Source organism: Lathyrus oleraceus, chromosome 5 (genome assembly GCF_024323335.1).
Source record: "Lathyrus oleraceus cultivar Zhongwan6 chromosome 5, CAAS_Psat_ZW6_1.0, whole genome shotgun sequence".
Taxonomy (NCBI): Eukaryota; Viridiplantae; Streptophyta; class Magnoliopsida; order Fabales; family Fabaceae; genus Lathyrus; species Lathyrus oleraceus.
This window is the reverse complement of record NC_066583.1, coordinates 139,118,646-139,136,204: the sequence shown is the minus strand read 5'-3', so window position 1 is coordinate 139,136,204 and position 17,559 is coordinate 139,118,646. Positions and strand designations below refer to the sequence as shown.

General features: G+C 31.4%; 1 protein-coding gene across 1 annotated transcript; it reads left to right on the top strand.

Annotated features, from left to right (window-relative positions):
* The first annotated feature begins 1,838 nt into the window (after positions 1 to 1,838).
* On the top strand, positions 1,839 to 4,084 carry LOC127078452 (transcription factor bHLH137). Its single transcript, XM_051018906.1, has 8 exons — positions 1,839 to 2,261; positions 2,374 to 2,532; positions 2,688 to 2,753; positions 2,870 to 2,938; positions 3,037 to 3,120; positions 3,217 to 3,414; positions 3,507 to 3,649; positions 3,738 to 4,084. Exons 1-7 carry the CDS (start codon positions 1,941 to 1,943, stop codon positions 3,600 to 3,602), a joined length of 993 nt encoding a protein of 330 aa, XP_050874863.1. The 5' UTR covers positions 1,839 to 1,940; the 3' UTR covers positions 3,603 to 3,649; positions 3,738 to 4,084.
* Positions 4,085 to 17,559: the final 13,475 nt, after the last annotated feature.

Here is a 17,559-nt window from a genome sequence, read left to right as displayed (position 1 = left end):
TCTTAACAACTTCTGCAAGACAGATTCTCAATTAGAAAAAACTTGTTCGAGCGGAAGGTCATTGTTGACCCGAATGGTATCTCATATCTCTTTTATGGGAATTGGTTTGAATGAGTCTCCCATTTGTTTGTCACCTCTAACCTAGCTTCTAGTGCTTAGTGGTGGTATAAGATATTTAAAAGGTTAGGGATTTATTTGGCTTTTTTTAGGAAGTCGAGACTTTTTGAGTTTATTCTTTCTTTAGGTGGTAAGGATAAGTTTAGATTCTTTCTTTAGGAAGTCGAGGTTTTGCTATGATTCGAAATGCAGTGATGTGGTATATCTGGTTGAGGGTAATGATTAGTTGTTTTTCGGATCATCAATAAACACGCAAGAGGTGGAGTATAAAAGTATTTTTTTTTTGGCTTGGGCTTGGTTTATTAATAGGTTAACATTGAACTCATCATCCTTCTCCGACTGACTTTATAATCTTATCATGTGTCTTAACTAATAGCGAATCAAGAGTTCTGATCTACTCTAAAAAGATCAATGGTCTTACTGGAAGTTTTGCTACGATTCGGTATGCAATGGTTATATCTGGTTTGGGGTAATGATAAGATGTTTTATGAACAACAATAAACACGAAAAATGTGGAGTATAAAAGTATTTTTTTTGTTTGGACTTGGTTTATTAAGATGTCAACATTGAACTCATCATCCTTCTTTGTCTGACTTCATAATTCTATCATGTGTCTTAACCAATAATGGATCAAGAGTTATGATATATATTAAAAAGATCAGTGATCTTTGGTGTTACTAAAGACTTTCTAGTCTGTTAACGGTGAGTCTAAGGGTCGAAACTCTAGTTGATTGTCTATTAGGTGGTGCTTCGTGGTTTGCATGTCTAGTAGGGATTTTGCTTCTTTTTTTTTTTATGTTCATCTATCCTTGTTATATGTTTTTTTTCTTCTTATGCATATTATTTCTTACTTTTTTTTTTACTCTTTGTACCATTTGACTCTTTATTTGAAATCTTTAAAAGAAAATGTCCATAGTCGTTAGTAACCAATAGTAGTTTATTTTAAATCTATTTTTGAATTTATTTAATTTAAAGATAAAGTTATTTGTGATTCAATCTCTTTTGAATGATTAATTAAAATTTCTTAAGATTTAATTTAGATCAATTTTTTAATATTTAATTATAAATTATAAATATTTTTATTAATATTAATTTTATAAAAATAAAATAATAATATTTATATAAAATACAATACAAAATAAATAAAAACTTAATACTAGGTAATACCATATGAAACAAAAACAATTAAAGTTATACTAATAATTAATATTAAACAAACAAAATATCATTTCGTAATAGATTAAAAATTATATATAATATTTTTATAAAATAACATTTTTTATAAAATAATATTTAAATATATTTAATAATATTTAATTTTATGTTTTTTTATTTTGTGAATGAGCTTGCAGTTTTTATTAGAATACACCCCTAAGACTCAAGTTTAAATTAACATTGAGTTTAACATAATTAAAATGAATTATTATTACTAAAAAAAAAGGTACTAATATCTCGTAGAGTTGGTATAAATAATGAACCTAATAATTTATTTCACTTGTTATTAAGGCAAATAATGAGCCACAAAAGAAACTACTCAATAAACCTTTCTGGTTTATCATTATGTTATGTGTGGCTTATTTATGTTAGACCAGTCAAATATACTGCCTCTATTTTGCATTGCATGGGAACAAAACAACAAGTTACTGATTTACTACTAAAATAGTTATTTCATCATTTTATTTTATTATATTTTGTGCCCTTCCATATTCTATATATACACCAAATACCTTTTTGTCACACACCAAACTTTCCCATTTCAGTATACTCACTCATCACTACTACTATTGTCTCTCTTTCTACTTTACAGCATTTTCAATTCTCAAATGGCAGCTTTTTCATATCAATACAATCCTTTCCTTGTTGATCACTCACACTCACCATTCATGTGTCTTCCTCCTCCTTCACAACACTTTCATCCTCTTCATCAAGATATTATTAACTGTGTTGATCATCAAAGCTCCAAAATTACTACCGTCACTGAAAATGAACCTTCTTCTCTCACCAAAAATCTCAGTCCTCAGTCTTCCATGGTATTGGACAAGCTCGAAACCGGCGACGAGCAGGTTACTCAGAAAATTAACCCTATGGAGAAGAAGAGAAGAGCCAGAAATAATGGACCTTCCTCAACTAACCCTAAATCTCATGTAATAATAAAAAATATAAATATTTTTAATGTATTTTTATTAGCATTTTTGTACTAGTCATAGTTTAATCACTACTAAAAAAAGATGAAATAAAATTGCTATCATTTTTCAGGAAATTCCAGCAGAAGCGAGAAACAAAAAACAGAAGAAAAACAAGGAAGAGGAGAAGCCAAAAGATGAGAGAAAGTGTTTGGATGAGCCTCCAACTGGTTACATCCACGTCAGGGCAAGAAGAGGTCAGGCCACTGATAGCCACAGCCTTGCTGAAAGGGTACCCTATACTTCTGACTCTGACTACTCTCTCTTCTTTTATGTAAAGATACCCCACTTGAATAATACTTATACAATTCCAAAAATGTCCCTTCATTTATCTTCATGTCTCATTCTCAATATTGTACGAAATTAAATTGGATTGGATTAATTCAGGTAAGAAGAGAGAAAATCAGTGAAAGGATGAAGAAGTTGCAACAACTTGTGCCAGGCTGTGATAAGGTAGGTCAAGTAAAACCTTCATGACAGCACATATAGGCCCAAACAATTAAAACTATATAGAATTTCTTACAATATAATTATTAATAGACATTTTTCTCCTTTCTTTTTCTAACCAGGTCACTGGAAAAGCCCTTATGTTAGATGAAATAATCAACTATGTTCAGTCTTTACAGAATCAAGTAGAGGTAACACAAACAACCTCAAACTAAACTCTTATATAGATATAAAAACTAGTTTGATTTATTTATATAGTTGTTGATGCTTCTGTTTTTTTTTTCCACAGTTTTTATCAATGAAACTTACTTCTGTGAATCCTATGTTCTATGACATGGCAACAGATCTTGACACTTTCATGGTTAGACCAGAGGTGAGGAACCAAACTAATTAATTTACATTTAGTATTATAATTTATAATAATTAATAATGAAAGTAACTAACTTTGTTATATTTTGAATTATATCAGAAATTAAATAACTTATCATCACCATCACCACCACTATCATCATCAGTGTCACATTGCAACAGTCCTAAACAAGGCGCAGCTTTTGCTGATACAACCACCATGACTCCAACCAACATTTTCCAAACTACTAATGACTATCTTTTGGATACTTCAGCTTCAATTTTTCTTCAAGGACAGAGATCAAATATTGTCTCTGAGGTATAAAAACACAAACAACAACAAAAGTTTATGTTCAAAGGCTTTTGTTTCTTCGTTTTCTGACAACAACAAAAAAAAAACTTTATTTTCAGGATGGTAGCCATTTTTGGGAGGTAGAAGAGCAACGACAAAAGTTTCTTAATTCACATGGATTCAACAACAACTTATGTTCATTTTCATTAATTTAAAATTCCTAGAGGTGCATCTCATGTCCTACAATTCTACCAACATGTTTGTAAGCTCTCAAATCATTTCTTTTATCTTATTATTACTAATTTAATAATGTTTGGTTTCTAAATAAGACTATAAATTTTTTTTTGCAGGATTTAGCATTTACATTAGGTAAGGAAATTCCAGAAAGAATATGAATATGTGTATATTAAAGGGTATGAAAATGAATGGATGAAGAACAAGAAAATGACAGAAAATGCAGCAGACCAAATAAGAGACCATATCTTTTCTAGATCTGTGTTCTGTTCCAGTTATTTTTGACTCTTATGTTGCACAAATTCCTAGAGACTAGTATTGATCCTACGTAGACATCAGAGACAGTGAAATTAATTTGTGTCATTGTATATTATTGAACTAGTGATTGATTCTTGTGGTGGCAGTTATTCTGTTGGTACAGTTAATAAATTTTTATCATTATTGAGAAATGAGGGGTTGAATACATTATTGCCCATGCACTTGTTCTTGGTCTAAGCCTAGCTAGATTTATGTATATGTCTCTGCAGATTCTTCAAGTTTTGGCATTTTATACTATATGGTTACTGTTATATAATCTATAATCTATAATAACAACAATAATTATTATTATTTTTATTATTTTTGGGTTCGATTCAAGTTCAAATCGAAGAATTAATATATCTGAACGACGTATAATCCAGAAACATTGATTAAAATTTTTCCGAGTTACTTAATGATGGAATTGTGCTTGTGTATATTGGAAAATTACTGGCATATGTAGGCCTATGAAATACACAAGTCAATTTAGTGTTTTTTTTGGAAATAAAAACTATGTCAATTCACTTTCACTAAAATGATAAATACAAAATATAGAAATTGACATGACAGTTTTTGTTTCAACAGACAAGGATGTTGTTATGTCCTTCTATAGATCTTGCTTGGCTACATTCAAAATTTTCTGCATTCACACATTCAGAATGTTTACAACTCTCTCTTATCAAAATCAATCGTTTTTCATATCGTAGACTAAGTGAGGTGAAAAGTTGCTTTTCACTTCGACAATTAAGTGTAACCGAAGGAAAAAACAATAAACATATCAGCTTTTCACCTCGGTCACTTGTCTCACCAATATAACATTCTTATCATAAGACACTACTTTACCTCAATAGGTAATATGGTGTTAAATACCTATTTCACCCGATGTAAAATGTCTTTTATGTAATAGTGATTGTTTGATATAATCGAATGACTATAAACATTCTGAATGTTTTTGTTGAAATAAGGAGAAATCCTTCTATTTCTTGAGAGTGCATGTGCTAAGAAGACACCGGTGAGAATAACAAATATGAGTAGTATGGAGAAGTTTCATATTGTTAAAAATGTGAAGATTTTAACATTTATAAGTTGGAGAACCCACACATCTATAATCTTAAACTTTTAGATGAATATATCTTGTGTTTCTCACTAAAGTGTGTTGTTTATAAAAAAAATAAAGTTCTCAAAAAATAAAAATATTCTCTCGTGTTGATCATGAATTATCCCTAACAGATACAATTGGGTTTGACATGAACAAGTGTCTATCCATATTCAGAGATTAAGAATAATATTATGAAAGCTGAAAGCAAATATAAAATATGACAATGACTATATCAGCTTCCTTTTTCCTTTTTTCAGCTATATGGGTCCTATTCTTTTAAAACAATACTTGCCACTCATTCTAGCTATCTACCTCTTCAATTCTCTTGGTTTCTCTATTTATGATGATAAGCAAATATGTTTTACACAAGAGGATAAGGACTACGGTTTATGAGTATTTTATACACCGTATTATTCCATTCTTGGAGATGAGTTCTTTTAGGTTTTAGTAAAATCTCCTCTTGTAATTTCTATGAATGGTTTGTACCTTCTGTCAACTGTTTAAAGTAGATTTAATATTTTCAAAGTTTTTTGTTCGTAAGGTTTTTGAGTATTACTTGTGCTCCTTTTTTTATATAACATTGTTTATAAAAAAAATCAAAAATAATGGAAATTTACAATTCTTCTGCAATCGTAGAGTAAATATTTCATTAACACCACGTATCCATTCAAAATCTTTACGTAATAGAGGTATGAGTCATCTATTTTATAAATCTAACATTTCCTCCATTCCTAATCGACGTGAGACTTTATCATTGTCATACTTAAAATCCAACAATCGCCCTCTCAGATGTGATGTCACTTGTTGGGGAGTCAGGAGAACGAGGTACGGAAGTGTCAATGGGCAAAACGTTTGGGATCTAAGACCTTGACGTCACATATCAATCCAAAACCGTTAAGACATTAGAGGTATGAGTCTTTTCTTTATATATCCAATATTTCCTTTATTTTTAGTTGATGTGAGACTTAACCACTCACATTTGAATATTAACAATTTCCCCCACAAATGTGAGTCATCCACATCACTAATCTTGATCTACACTAGAATCCACTTCCGCTCTTTCACCGAATCAACTAGGGCTCTGATACCACTTGTTGGGGAGTCCTGAAAGTGAGGTTTGGAAGTGTTATTGGACCAAATATCAAGATCCAATAGACTTTGACACCATATCCACACAAAATCTTAAATAATGAGGGTATGGATCACCCCTCTTATAAGCCTAACATTTTCTTAATTTTTAATTGAAGTGAAACTTTAACACTTTAACACTAGAAACTCGACATTTAACACTAGAAACTCGACATTGTGATTTAAGTTGTTAGTTTTAACTTTATAATTAATTGATATTATAACAACATATGATATGGTTCATATCATATATAAAAAGAAAAATAAATCTACCATAAAAAGAATTTTAGATCCTCACATCTCCTTTTTCTCTTCATTAAATTCTTTAGTTTCAATCTTTTTTCTCTTTTCTGTTAATCTCACTCTCTCTCTTAAGCAAAAATATTTTTATAATGAAGAGAGAGTGAGATTAAGAAAAGAGAGAAAAAAATAAGAATGGAAATAAAAGAAAAAAGGAAAGAATCTAAATCCCATATGAAAATATAGATATAGACCATGATTTTATATTAAAATTATGATTTATAATTTAACAATCACATTAAACTGCATTCACATTGAGATTTAAAGTCGCACCTGCTATTGGAGTAAAAATTGTATCAGACAATTTCTCTAATATATGTTGAGTTATTTTTTATCAAAAATTAAAATTTCAAATTTTCAAATTTCAAATTCTTTTATGTAAAAAAAAAATCTTAACTTTATCCTTCTCTCAACTATTCAAACACTATTCGCAGCAACGACCGCAAAGCGCTTCACTATGATATAGACAGTCCATGTGGAGTTGGTGCTCCTCCTGTTTTTCTGTGTCGACCCTTATGTTGCATTGTCTTCTTCAATCATACCACCACCATTTTCTATGGGTCCTTTCCCTAGTCAGGCTATAGAGATATACTACTATATCATCAACATGGTTCTTATGGGTCTTGTACTACTAATCTTTGATGTTAGAAAAAAACATTAAAAACATCTCTCAATGTTTATTCAGCCATGTCTAATCATATCCCCTTTAGCTAAGTCTTCTCTAGAACCTACTACTACCTGTTCATCCTTGTGACTTTACAAAATATCTAAGCAAAGTTGAGTAATTAGTTCAATATTATTATTTTCATATCTTGACCCATGCCATCAATCAATGTTGGAATTGGACATTAGGCAATAGCAAATTGTCTTAAGGCCAATAATTGATGTATATTTTTTATATTTAAATATGTGAGAAAAAACTTCACACATTGAAAATAATATTTAAATTAATGAAAAAAGAAAAAAGAAAATTGAAACACAAGTCCAAACTTAACGAGATTGAAAAGACAATGTGGTGCCAATTGTTTAGCAATATATAGAGTTGTTAGTACCAAAAGAAGTAAATGGTGTGCATATTTGTTGCTCAACAACACATCCATCTGCAATTTAGGGGTCCCCATTGTTTTTTATATTTTGCTCAAACAAGGTAGGGTCATCTTCCCTCAACTGACATGTAAGGCAGTACTGGTGTTGTCTCTGTGGTTCATATGTACAAAACTTATTTTATTGGACAAATGGGAGAGGTGTTGTTTAATTGAATTCAGAGGAGATTATTACCTCTCTTTTGGTATTAAAAAACCATATGCTAGGTTTGGCTATATAGTATAATGTCAACTTATTTTATTATTGAAATAAGATTGTCTAATAATTAAAAACTATAAAGTAGTATTTTCTTTTAACATAATACTAACTTGTGTTCTATGAATACTAGATAAGAAATCTATTTATAGAAAGTTTGTATTGGAAAAAATAATTAAAAAAATAATTTTATATATTTATTAAAATCGATACATAATTTTCAACGTAACATTACTTTTTTTAGTTTTTAACTTGTGTCTCTAAGACACAAATTAGCTTCTTTTTTTTTAATATGAAAGTAACTGCTAATAAACTTTAAAATGGTGGTTAATGGTGATCGGTGGATGATTAGTGTTCACTATTAAACTTATTAGTTATCTGTTGAACATATTTATCCACATGTTATGTTTGAAATGTGTTAAGTTTCTGAATGAGCCAAACTCACTTCATGTGACCTAAAATCGCCCAAGTCTCATCTAATATAACAAATATGTACATACATGCACACAATCAAGATTGAAAGACCTTGAAGACCGTCATATAGCAAGGCATGCAGGATTCTATGACATTTGTGTTTTGGAATAGTTGTCCTTAAAGAAGATTTTAAGGTCTCTAAACTCTAAAACCTTATTATAAAGTCTAAGTCTGGTCCATCCTCAGGTACAACCTATTTTGAAATTCTAAACCTAACACTTACAATATATACGGACATGATCGTCAAATTATTTGTTGGCACAACCCCACCATCGAAATCAACATACAACAATTGTATTCAATAAATTCATCATTGTTTAAACCTTTAATATCCTTCTATATCCTTTTCGATAATAAGTTCATCATGTTTTATGGGATTTTCATACCACCCGCACTCGTCGACATGTGCAAATCTTTTTCGTCTCACTATAGTTCGGAGGTCACAATCCCACTTAAGATATGTGAGTTTAGTTGGAGAATCATTAATAACACCCTATCATACTAATTTTTCTTAGTATTTTATTTTAGTATTTTAATTAAATTTATGACTAACACTACACGAATCATAGAAAGTTATAACATAACTTTGAATATTGTGAAAAATCACATTTCTCCTCAAAATCACTATAATCAAACAACTCTACAAAATCACTCCAATCACGCAATCTTCAATTTTTTTACATGGCGGACATTACGATGACGAGAAACAAGACGAGAATAACACACAAAGAACATGGAGAAAATAAGAAGAATTGGAAAATATGTCAAATCGTCCCACTATCACGAGAATTATAGGGCAAATTTTGTTAGTGCGTGAGGCACTTTGAGTGAGAGAATGAATGAGTGAGTGATGAATTAGTATTATTGAAAGCTATTAAAATTGAATTACAATTATGTGTACAACTATGTTACTTATATATTAAGTAACTAACATAACAAACCTTAACCCTAACTAACTTACGCTAGAAATTGAATTATATCACAACATACTCCCTTATAATCCAAGTTGTCGAACACAAACTAATCATAGTTGATTTGAACTATTTTTAATTTCTTTCTCAAAGTTAAGAATTTGTCGATCTTCAGTTCTTTGGTGAAAATGTCAGCTAACTGTGTTTCACTCGAGCAATGTCTCACTTCAAGTTCACTGCGGTTTACATTCTCCCTTAGAAAATAAAACCTAGCTTCGATGTTCTTACTCCTTCCATGCAGAGCTGGATTCTTTGAAAGATTAATGGTCAACTTGTTGTCAATCTGCAGCACTAGAGGTTTCTTCACTTTGACCTTCATCTCTTCCAGCACAAATTTGATCAAAATGGCTTGATAAGCAACATAGGATCTGACTATATATCCAGCCTCACAAGATGATAATGCCACCACATGTTGCTTTCTCGAACACAATGATATTGTGTCATCAAATACTTGAAAAAAGTAACCATTTGTGCTTCTTCGATCTTCCTAGTCTCCATACCAATCAACATCTGAATAGAAATTAATCACAACTTCTTTGCTTTCAGAATCTCATCGAAACAAGATTCCACAGTTCATTGATCATTTTAATTATCTCATGGTTCTTCTTGCAGCCTTCATGTGCGGCACCTTTGGTTCTTCCATGTACCTGCTCACTAATCCAACTGAGAAACCTATATCAGGTCTGCTATTGAACATATTACCCCAGAGATCCTACAATTTATTTGATTCGACAGGTGAGGATGTAGGATTTGAGTCTTCCATTCTGAATCTCTTAAGTATTTATTTGACATACTTTCTTTGATGTAACACCATACCTAGCTTTAACATACTTTCTTTAATGTAACATCATACCTTGCGTCAACATTTGAAATTTCATGCCTAGTAAATAAGACAATTTTTCAAGATCCGACATTTCAAATTCCCTCTTCATCAGCTCTTCGAACTTCGACAAGTTCTCCATGCTATTTCTAGTTGCTAGCAAGTAATTGACATATAAGAAGATGATTGTTATATCTTGTGCCACAACCTGAACATAGAAACCATACTCAAACTTGCGTTTGATGAATCCCAATTCGACCAAGTATGAGTCGATGTTCTTGTTCCATGCCCTAGGTGCATGCTTGAGACCATAAAGGGCTTTGTGCAACTTGTACACTTTTATCGCTTCGTCATGTATCACAAACCCGGGAGGTTGTGTGACATACACGACTTCATCTAGGGGACCATTAAAAAAATGCTAATTTCACATCTAAGTGAAATGTCGACTAACCTTGCTTGCATGTCAAGGCTACCACCAATTAGACAATCTCAAACCTTTCTATTGGTGCATATACTTCAGATTATTCAAGTCCTTATCTATGAAGAAATACTCGAGCTACCAATCCTGCCTTATATCTTGTAATCAACATATCCAGATTATGCTTCAGTTTGAACACCCATTTCACTTTAATAGCTTTTGTACGTGTTGGAAATTTAGCTAGATCCCATGTATTATTTCTTTTATTTGCTTGTAAATCTTCGTCCATAGCTACCTTCCCTCGTTTATCTTTGAAGGCCTCGCTATAGTTGATTGGTTTAGCACCTGCAAGTAAATTGAAATGAAGCAAATATACATCTGGTGTGACTTCGTCATTACCGACCACTTCATAGTCTTGAAGCCTTTCTGGGAGTACTCTAGTTCTTTGAGGTCTTTGGCTTGTGCTAGCCACACCTTCTTCAACTTCGAATGTGTCCAGAATATCAGCAATTGCTTCAAATTTGACTTCATCAGTTTCTTTATCGACGCCATAACTTATCAAAGGCTTGGTAATTGTTGAGGCGTGTATTCACCACCTCCATCTATTCGTATAACTTTGATATTCTTTCTCTGGTTTTCGACAAGCATCTTGAATCTCTTAAAGATTTCAAATACTTCATTTTTGTGCTTGATCACAGAGATCCAAATCTTTCGAATGTACTCATCAACAAATGAGATAAAATACCTGTTTCTACCAATGGTATGATCTTCAAACGGGCCACATTCATCTAAATGTACTACTTCTAGTATGCAAGAGGACCTTTTTGGCATAGCCGAAATGAAAGACTTTCTAGATTGCTTCCCTACTAAGCAACCTTCATAGAGCTTGGCGGGCATCTCAAAACATGGTATACCAGTTACCATATCTTGAGTAATCGGTTTAGTTAGTGACCTAAAATTCAATTCGCCAAACCTTAAATGAAATAGCCAACTCTTCTTGTGGTCGACAACTTTTTGAAGGCATTGTACCTCAATCGAACTGATCATGGTCTTAAATGTCATGTTCTTCGACATAGGATATTTTAAGACCAAACTATTTTGGGTGTCAAATAGTTCCAAGGAACCATCTTTCATAACCACTGAGAAACCTTTTTTGATAAGTTGCCCAACACTTAGTAGGTTGCACTTCATTCCCGGTACATAGAGTACATCTTTGATCATGGCTTTTGCTTCATTTCTCCTTTTAATAACTATGTTGCCAGTACCGTCTGCTTGCAACGAGCTATTATCTGCAAGTTCGACCTTGCTCTTCTTCGACTTGTCAAAATCTGCCAACCATACTTTCCTACCAGTCATGTGATTCGAGTAGCCTGTATCAAGGAACCATATTTTGGAGTCGACATGGTCATCTGCAACTATAGCCATAAGCAACATGTCTTCAGAATCATCTGAATCTTGGCATGCAAGGTTTGCTCCTCACTCTTTTCCTTTTGTTGCTCCCTTTTAGTTATTGTACCAATAATTCATGGCCAAGTGACCCCACTTTTCACCGTTCTAGCACTGTACACCTTTTTTCTCTTTATTGTCTTTCTGATAGGAGTTTTCTTCTCCTCTTTTGGAGGATTCAGAAGCCCTATCATCGTCCTTATGCTTTTGTGGGTTCAACCAAGACTTCTTACTCTAAGTCTTATCTCCTTTGCCCTTGAACTTGTTGGAACCATCATGTTTCTTCCATGGTTGAGCATGTAGTGCTTGTATCGAATCTTGAACACCTTTCCTTTCGACAATCCTCATCTCATGTACCTCCAACGAAATAACCAAACCTTCAAGTTTCACGGTTTCAAGATTGTTGGATTCTCGAATGGCTACGATAACATGATCAAAGTGAGAGGTCAACATACACATTACCTTCTCAACTATCATCTTATCAACTAGGGTTTCACTATAACCTTTCATGAGATGGAAAAGATTATGCTTCGAGACATAGGCTACAATCTTTTCTTCTTCTCCCATCCGCAGTAGTTCATACTTCCTTCGCAACATCTGCAATTTGACGACTTTAACCTTCTCACCTCTTTCGTAATACTTGACAAGAATATCTCATACCACCTTCGTTGATTTAGCATGAGAAATCCAATCAAAGTTCATCCCATTTACTGCATATTGAATACAATACGTATCCTTGCAATGTTTCTTCTTTGCATCCTTGTGAATGACTCTTTAAGCATCAGTTGCATTATCAGCAAGCTCAGGATGCCATTTTTGACCACTTCTAGGGTTTCATGAAAACCAAACAAAGACTTCATCTTCTTGCTCCATCGGTTCAAGTTTTTTCCGTCAAGAATTGGAAAAGAATTAGGAATGTCATTGGTACCATTCATCTCTGCAACAACTACGACTCAAGATCCCTAGAAACACGACCACCAACGTGAAGTTCTTGAAAAGACGATCAAAAACACGAACTGAAAGCTCTAGATACCAATTTGTTAGTGCATGAGGCACTTTGAGAGAGAGATAAGGAATGAGAGAGAGAATGAAAATTAATTGATGAATTTTTATTATTGAAAGCTATTAAAACTGGATTACAATTATGTGTATATGTACAACTATGTTACTTGTATAATAAGTAACTAACATAACAAACCCTATCCCTAACTAACTTGGGCTTCAGCTACAACTTGTATTGTATCACAATAAGTTCAAGTTACAAAATAAGAAGTAACATTCTGGAAAAATCATGAGGTGATTTGTGTAATCATGGTGCTATTTCAAGCTACAAATGAAGATGTAACATTCTAGATAAATTGGGAGGTGATTTATGCATTTGTGATGCATTTTTGCTTTAACTCATCCACGTCATGTAGTATTAATGAAGAACTGTGCCATGATTATGTCAAATCATGGTGTGATCGCACAAACAAAAACCCTGTTATAAAAATATAAACTTATGTAAAAGAGTAGGATTACCTAAATTGAATTGAATCAAAGTTTTGTAGTGTTCTTCAGGAGACGAGTTATCTCATTTTCACCCTTGACGCTAAATTATCTTCTTATATTACTCTTGTAGTGTTTCCGAAACCTTTTTGTTATGTTTAATTGTGTAGTACCTAAATTTCCCTTTTCTGTGAGGGATGTATAACTGAATTTAATGATGACCTTGTACTCTCTTGTATGCAATTTCCACATTAATCTATTGTTCTTATGTTAGCTACATGGTTTCTATGGTTAATAAGTTTTATTTATTGATCATCAATAAATTGATTTATACTTTACTTTGTGATATGATAGTGAAACTAGTAAACATGTCTAATTAGGCATTATAGCATGACACCAGCTATGCATAGGGGTGGATCCTTGAAACTCATATATTTATGTTAAATCTAAATGCTTGACCTTAAATTGTAACTTCCAAAAAAACCAAGGAAATCGTTTACGTTGTTAAAGGTGAAATTGCTCATCGATTAACATAAAATAATTTTGATAATGAGTAATCACATATGATAATAACTTTAATTAGAAAAGTTAACAAGGAGTACAAAGGGAAACTTAAGTCAGACTCATCCCTAACATGTCACCAATTTTACAAACTCTTGTTTTTATCATTAAATTTCTCAAACCAGCTAACAAACCTTTTTATTCAACTTGTTCAATGACAAATTCAATTTTAATTTTAGTCTTCATGTTTGATACTTAGTGTTACTCACCACCATATTACTTGAAACAATCTGATACTCTTTCTAAATCGCCATCCACCATTCATTCCCAGTCGAAGGAGAATGAGGAAAGATGCTTGAAAAAGCTAAACCTTTTGGAAAATGTTGCAGTTGGGACATAATGAGAAAAACACTAATAAAATAGTGAATGACGTCAAAGTACAATTGAAAGGTGGCCCCATGAGAGTTTGGTTCTAGAGGCCTCGTTGAACAAGGGATTGGGATAAAAGAACATGAGTCTCGAAAATCTATCTCATAGTTATGGAGGATCATAATGTAGTATAACTAGCAAAGGAAAAAAAACAAACACACTAGAAATACTATTTTGCAAAACAATACCTAGGACTGGAATGCACCAAAGATGAAAACAAATTGCACTAGATTCAACCTTCCACTATGTTTTAAAGTGCTTTTGCAGGTTGAAAAAAATAATATTGGGTTTAAAAGTGCAGTAGCAGGAAGACAAAGGATATTGATTTTAAACAAAATTGTGGTTAATATTTTTTTGTCGGCTGACAAATGACAACTTTTTTAATAAAGAGTTGTAATTAATTTTGTAGTTGTTAAATCCTTTTACAAAGAATCTAACAACACTTTGTTTAAAAATTGATGTTAAAGTTGCAAATATTAAGAGCACTTCAAAAAAATGTTATTGATTTAATTTATTATTGTTATTTTGTAAATACTAGTATATAATAATGCATACATAAAACATATTTTATAGGAGATACATATTCATCATATACTAAAAAATATCAAAAAAATATTACAGCCATAATACATATTTTTACACTATTACGAATTACATATCTTACAGACGATGGTCCATAGTAAAGTAGAGTGTGGTTGTATGTGCTATCTTTACCACCACGGCTACTAGCCTTGGTAAAAATACATAAGCGCGTAACATACTACTAAGATTGTATAAAACAATCGTAGTAAAAGGTTGAGGTCAGGAGTTCGATATTCAACACCAAGATTTTGGCATATTTCAATATATTTTACCACAGTTTTATATCCCAACCGTGGTGAAAGACTTAGTGCACAACATTTCACCACGGTTCTAGATTTCAATAGTGGTGATATGCTTACTTGAGTTTATTATAACTTATATGGAATGCTTATTTCACCAACCCCTCACTAAACATACAACCTTTCAATCTTAATTATAAATTAATAATATTACAAATTAAGTTATATTATAAGAACAAGTAACACAAATCAATAATACTATACAAGCTTTTTATAATTCATTATCTGCATTTTTCTCTTTAACGATTAGAACTTGTTTCAGTGTTTCTAATTATTCAACTAACACTTTCTTCACCTCTAGTTTATTTACTTTGTAGACAAAATTAGAGGTGAAGGAAATGATAGTTGAAGAACTAAAAACGTTGAATCAAGTTCTAACCATTAAAGAGTAAGATATAAATAATAGGCTTCAAAAAACTCATAAAATATTGATAAATGTAAGTTGTTTTTTAATATAACTTAGCAAATCATATTATAATTTTCTAATTCAATTCAAAGGTTATATATATTCTGTAAGGGGTTAGAAAAACACTCAAACCACATACGATAAAATAAAATCATCTTCTAGGACATGTTGATTAAACATAATGAAAGTTGCAATGCACAATAATATTGAACTTTTATCAACAATAGCATACCTTAAACAAGATACAACATAGCTTAATAAAAACAAAATCATCATCAACATACAACTTTTAATCATCAACAACATAAAACTTTTATCAACAAAAACAAAAATCATCAACAACATACAAATTTTATCAACAAAAACAAAATCATCAACAACGTAGAACTTTTATCAACAAAAACATACTCTAAACAACATTTAACGTAGCTCAACAAAAACAAAATCATAAACAACATACAATTGTTATCATCAACAAGATAACTTAAACAACATAGAACTTTTATTAACAAAAATAAAATCATCAACAACATAGAACTTTTATCAACATCAACATACCTTAAACAGCAACATACAACATAACTCAACAAAAAAAATCATTAACAATATACAACTTTTATTATCAACAACATACCCTAGACAACATAGAACATTTATAAACAAAAACAAAATTATCAGCAACATAGAACTTTTATCAACAATAACATGCCTTAAATAATAACATACAACTTTTATCGACAAAAAAAACGTCAACAACATACAACTTTTATTAAGATAAAATGTAAAGAGGAGATGAAAGGTGGAAACATCTACGTACCTGAAATGAGAAGAGGAGGTGAAAAAAATTAGTTGTATGTAACACCTTTCCTTGATCCATAAGAGTTAAAGAAGATATGTTGGAGTTTTGTGAATAAGTGGTATGCAACCGTTCATGGAGTAAGTCTAAGACGTGAGAGAGTGTTAGGGTTTTGTTTTATGATATAGACGATTGTTCTGTCCTAAAAGCGATTTTTTTTGCTTAAATATATATTATAATTTTAACCACGATTAATAAAAACGACTGTGATTAAATGTAGTTACATTTCACAATGGTTGATATTTTAGATCGTGGTGAAAGGTATTTTAAATTTAATGTAAATATTAAGATTATAAGTGAAACGTTAAAAAAAATTGTTGATGTTGGCCTTCGAAGCTTATAAACCTTAACATATCACTACGCTTATTAATATGGACCGTAGTGAAATGTCTTTTAATAAAAGAAATAAAAATGCAGGTGTCTAAATAAGAGTTATTACTTCGGTTGGCTTAATAACTGAGGTAATAGCATGTTATGTTAGGTGTATTTGTAGTTGTGTCAATTTACATGATTATGTTGACCAATGAAGTTATATTTGATACATAACCTACATTAATAAATGATTTTTAAGCTTCATACAACTTATCATTCATCTCATGCTCTTTAACAGTTAGAATTTAATTCAATGTTTCTAGTTATTCAATTAATATTTCATTCTCTACTAGATTATTTTGTAAGACACCTTACTTGTTGACAAATTTGAGTCTTCCTCATCATTATCATCTTCTAATTTTAGTTATTGAAGCTTTTTCTATGTTTTGTTGCATACCCAAGTGTTTTTCAACTCCCATTCTTTTTGCTGAAATGACTTTATGACTCTCCATTACTGTAAATACCCGAATAGAACCTAATATAAATATCAATACTGTCCACTCATTTTATTTCTCTCGAAGTGAATTCCATATAACTAACAAGCATGTATAAATCTCGAGTGAAATTCTTTTTTCTCACTATATACTACCTCCTCTTTTTATTATAAGTCGCTTTGGAAAAACATTTTGTATCACATAAGTCATTTTATAATATCAATGAACCATTAATATTACTTTCCAATTATACCCTTAAATATTTATTATTCTCTCTTCTTTCAATTATGTCAATTTGTCTTTCCAATATAACTAATGA

What these genes read in the sequence shown, in the direction of transcription:
- LOC127078452 (XM_051018906.1), top strand. Translation starts at nt 1,941, where the DNA reads ATGGCAGCTTTTTCATATCAATACAATCCTTTCCTTGTTGATCACTCA. An exon ending in CAACTAACCCTAAATCTCAT is followed by an intron (nt 2,262 to 2,373) that starts GTAATAATAAAA and finishes ATCATTTTTCAG; the next exon opens with GAAATTCCAGCAGAAGCGAG. An exon ending in GATCAAATATTGTCTCTGAG is followed by an intron (nt 3,415 to 3,506) that starts GTATAAAAACAC and finishes CTTTATTTTCAG; the next exon opens with GATGGTAGCCATTTTTGGGA.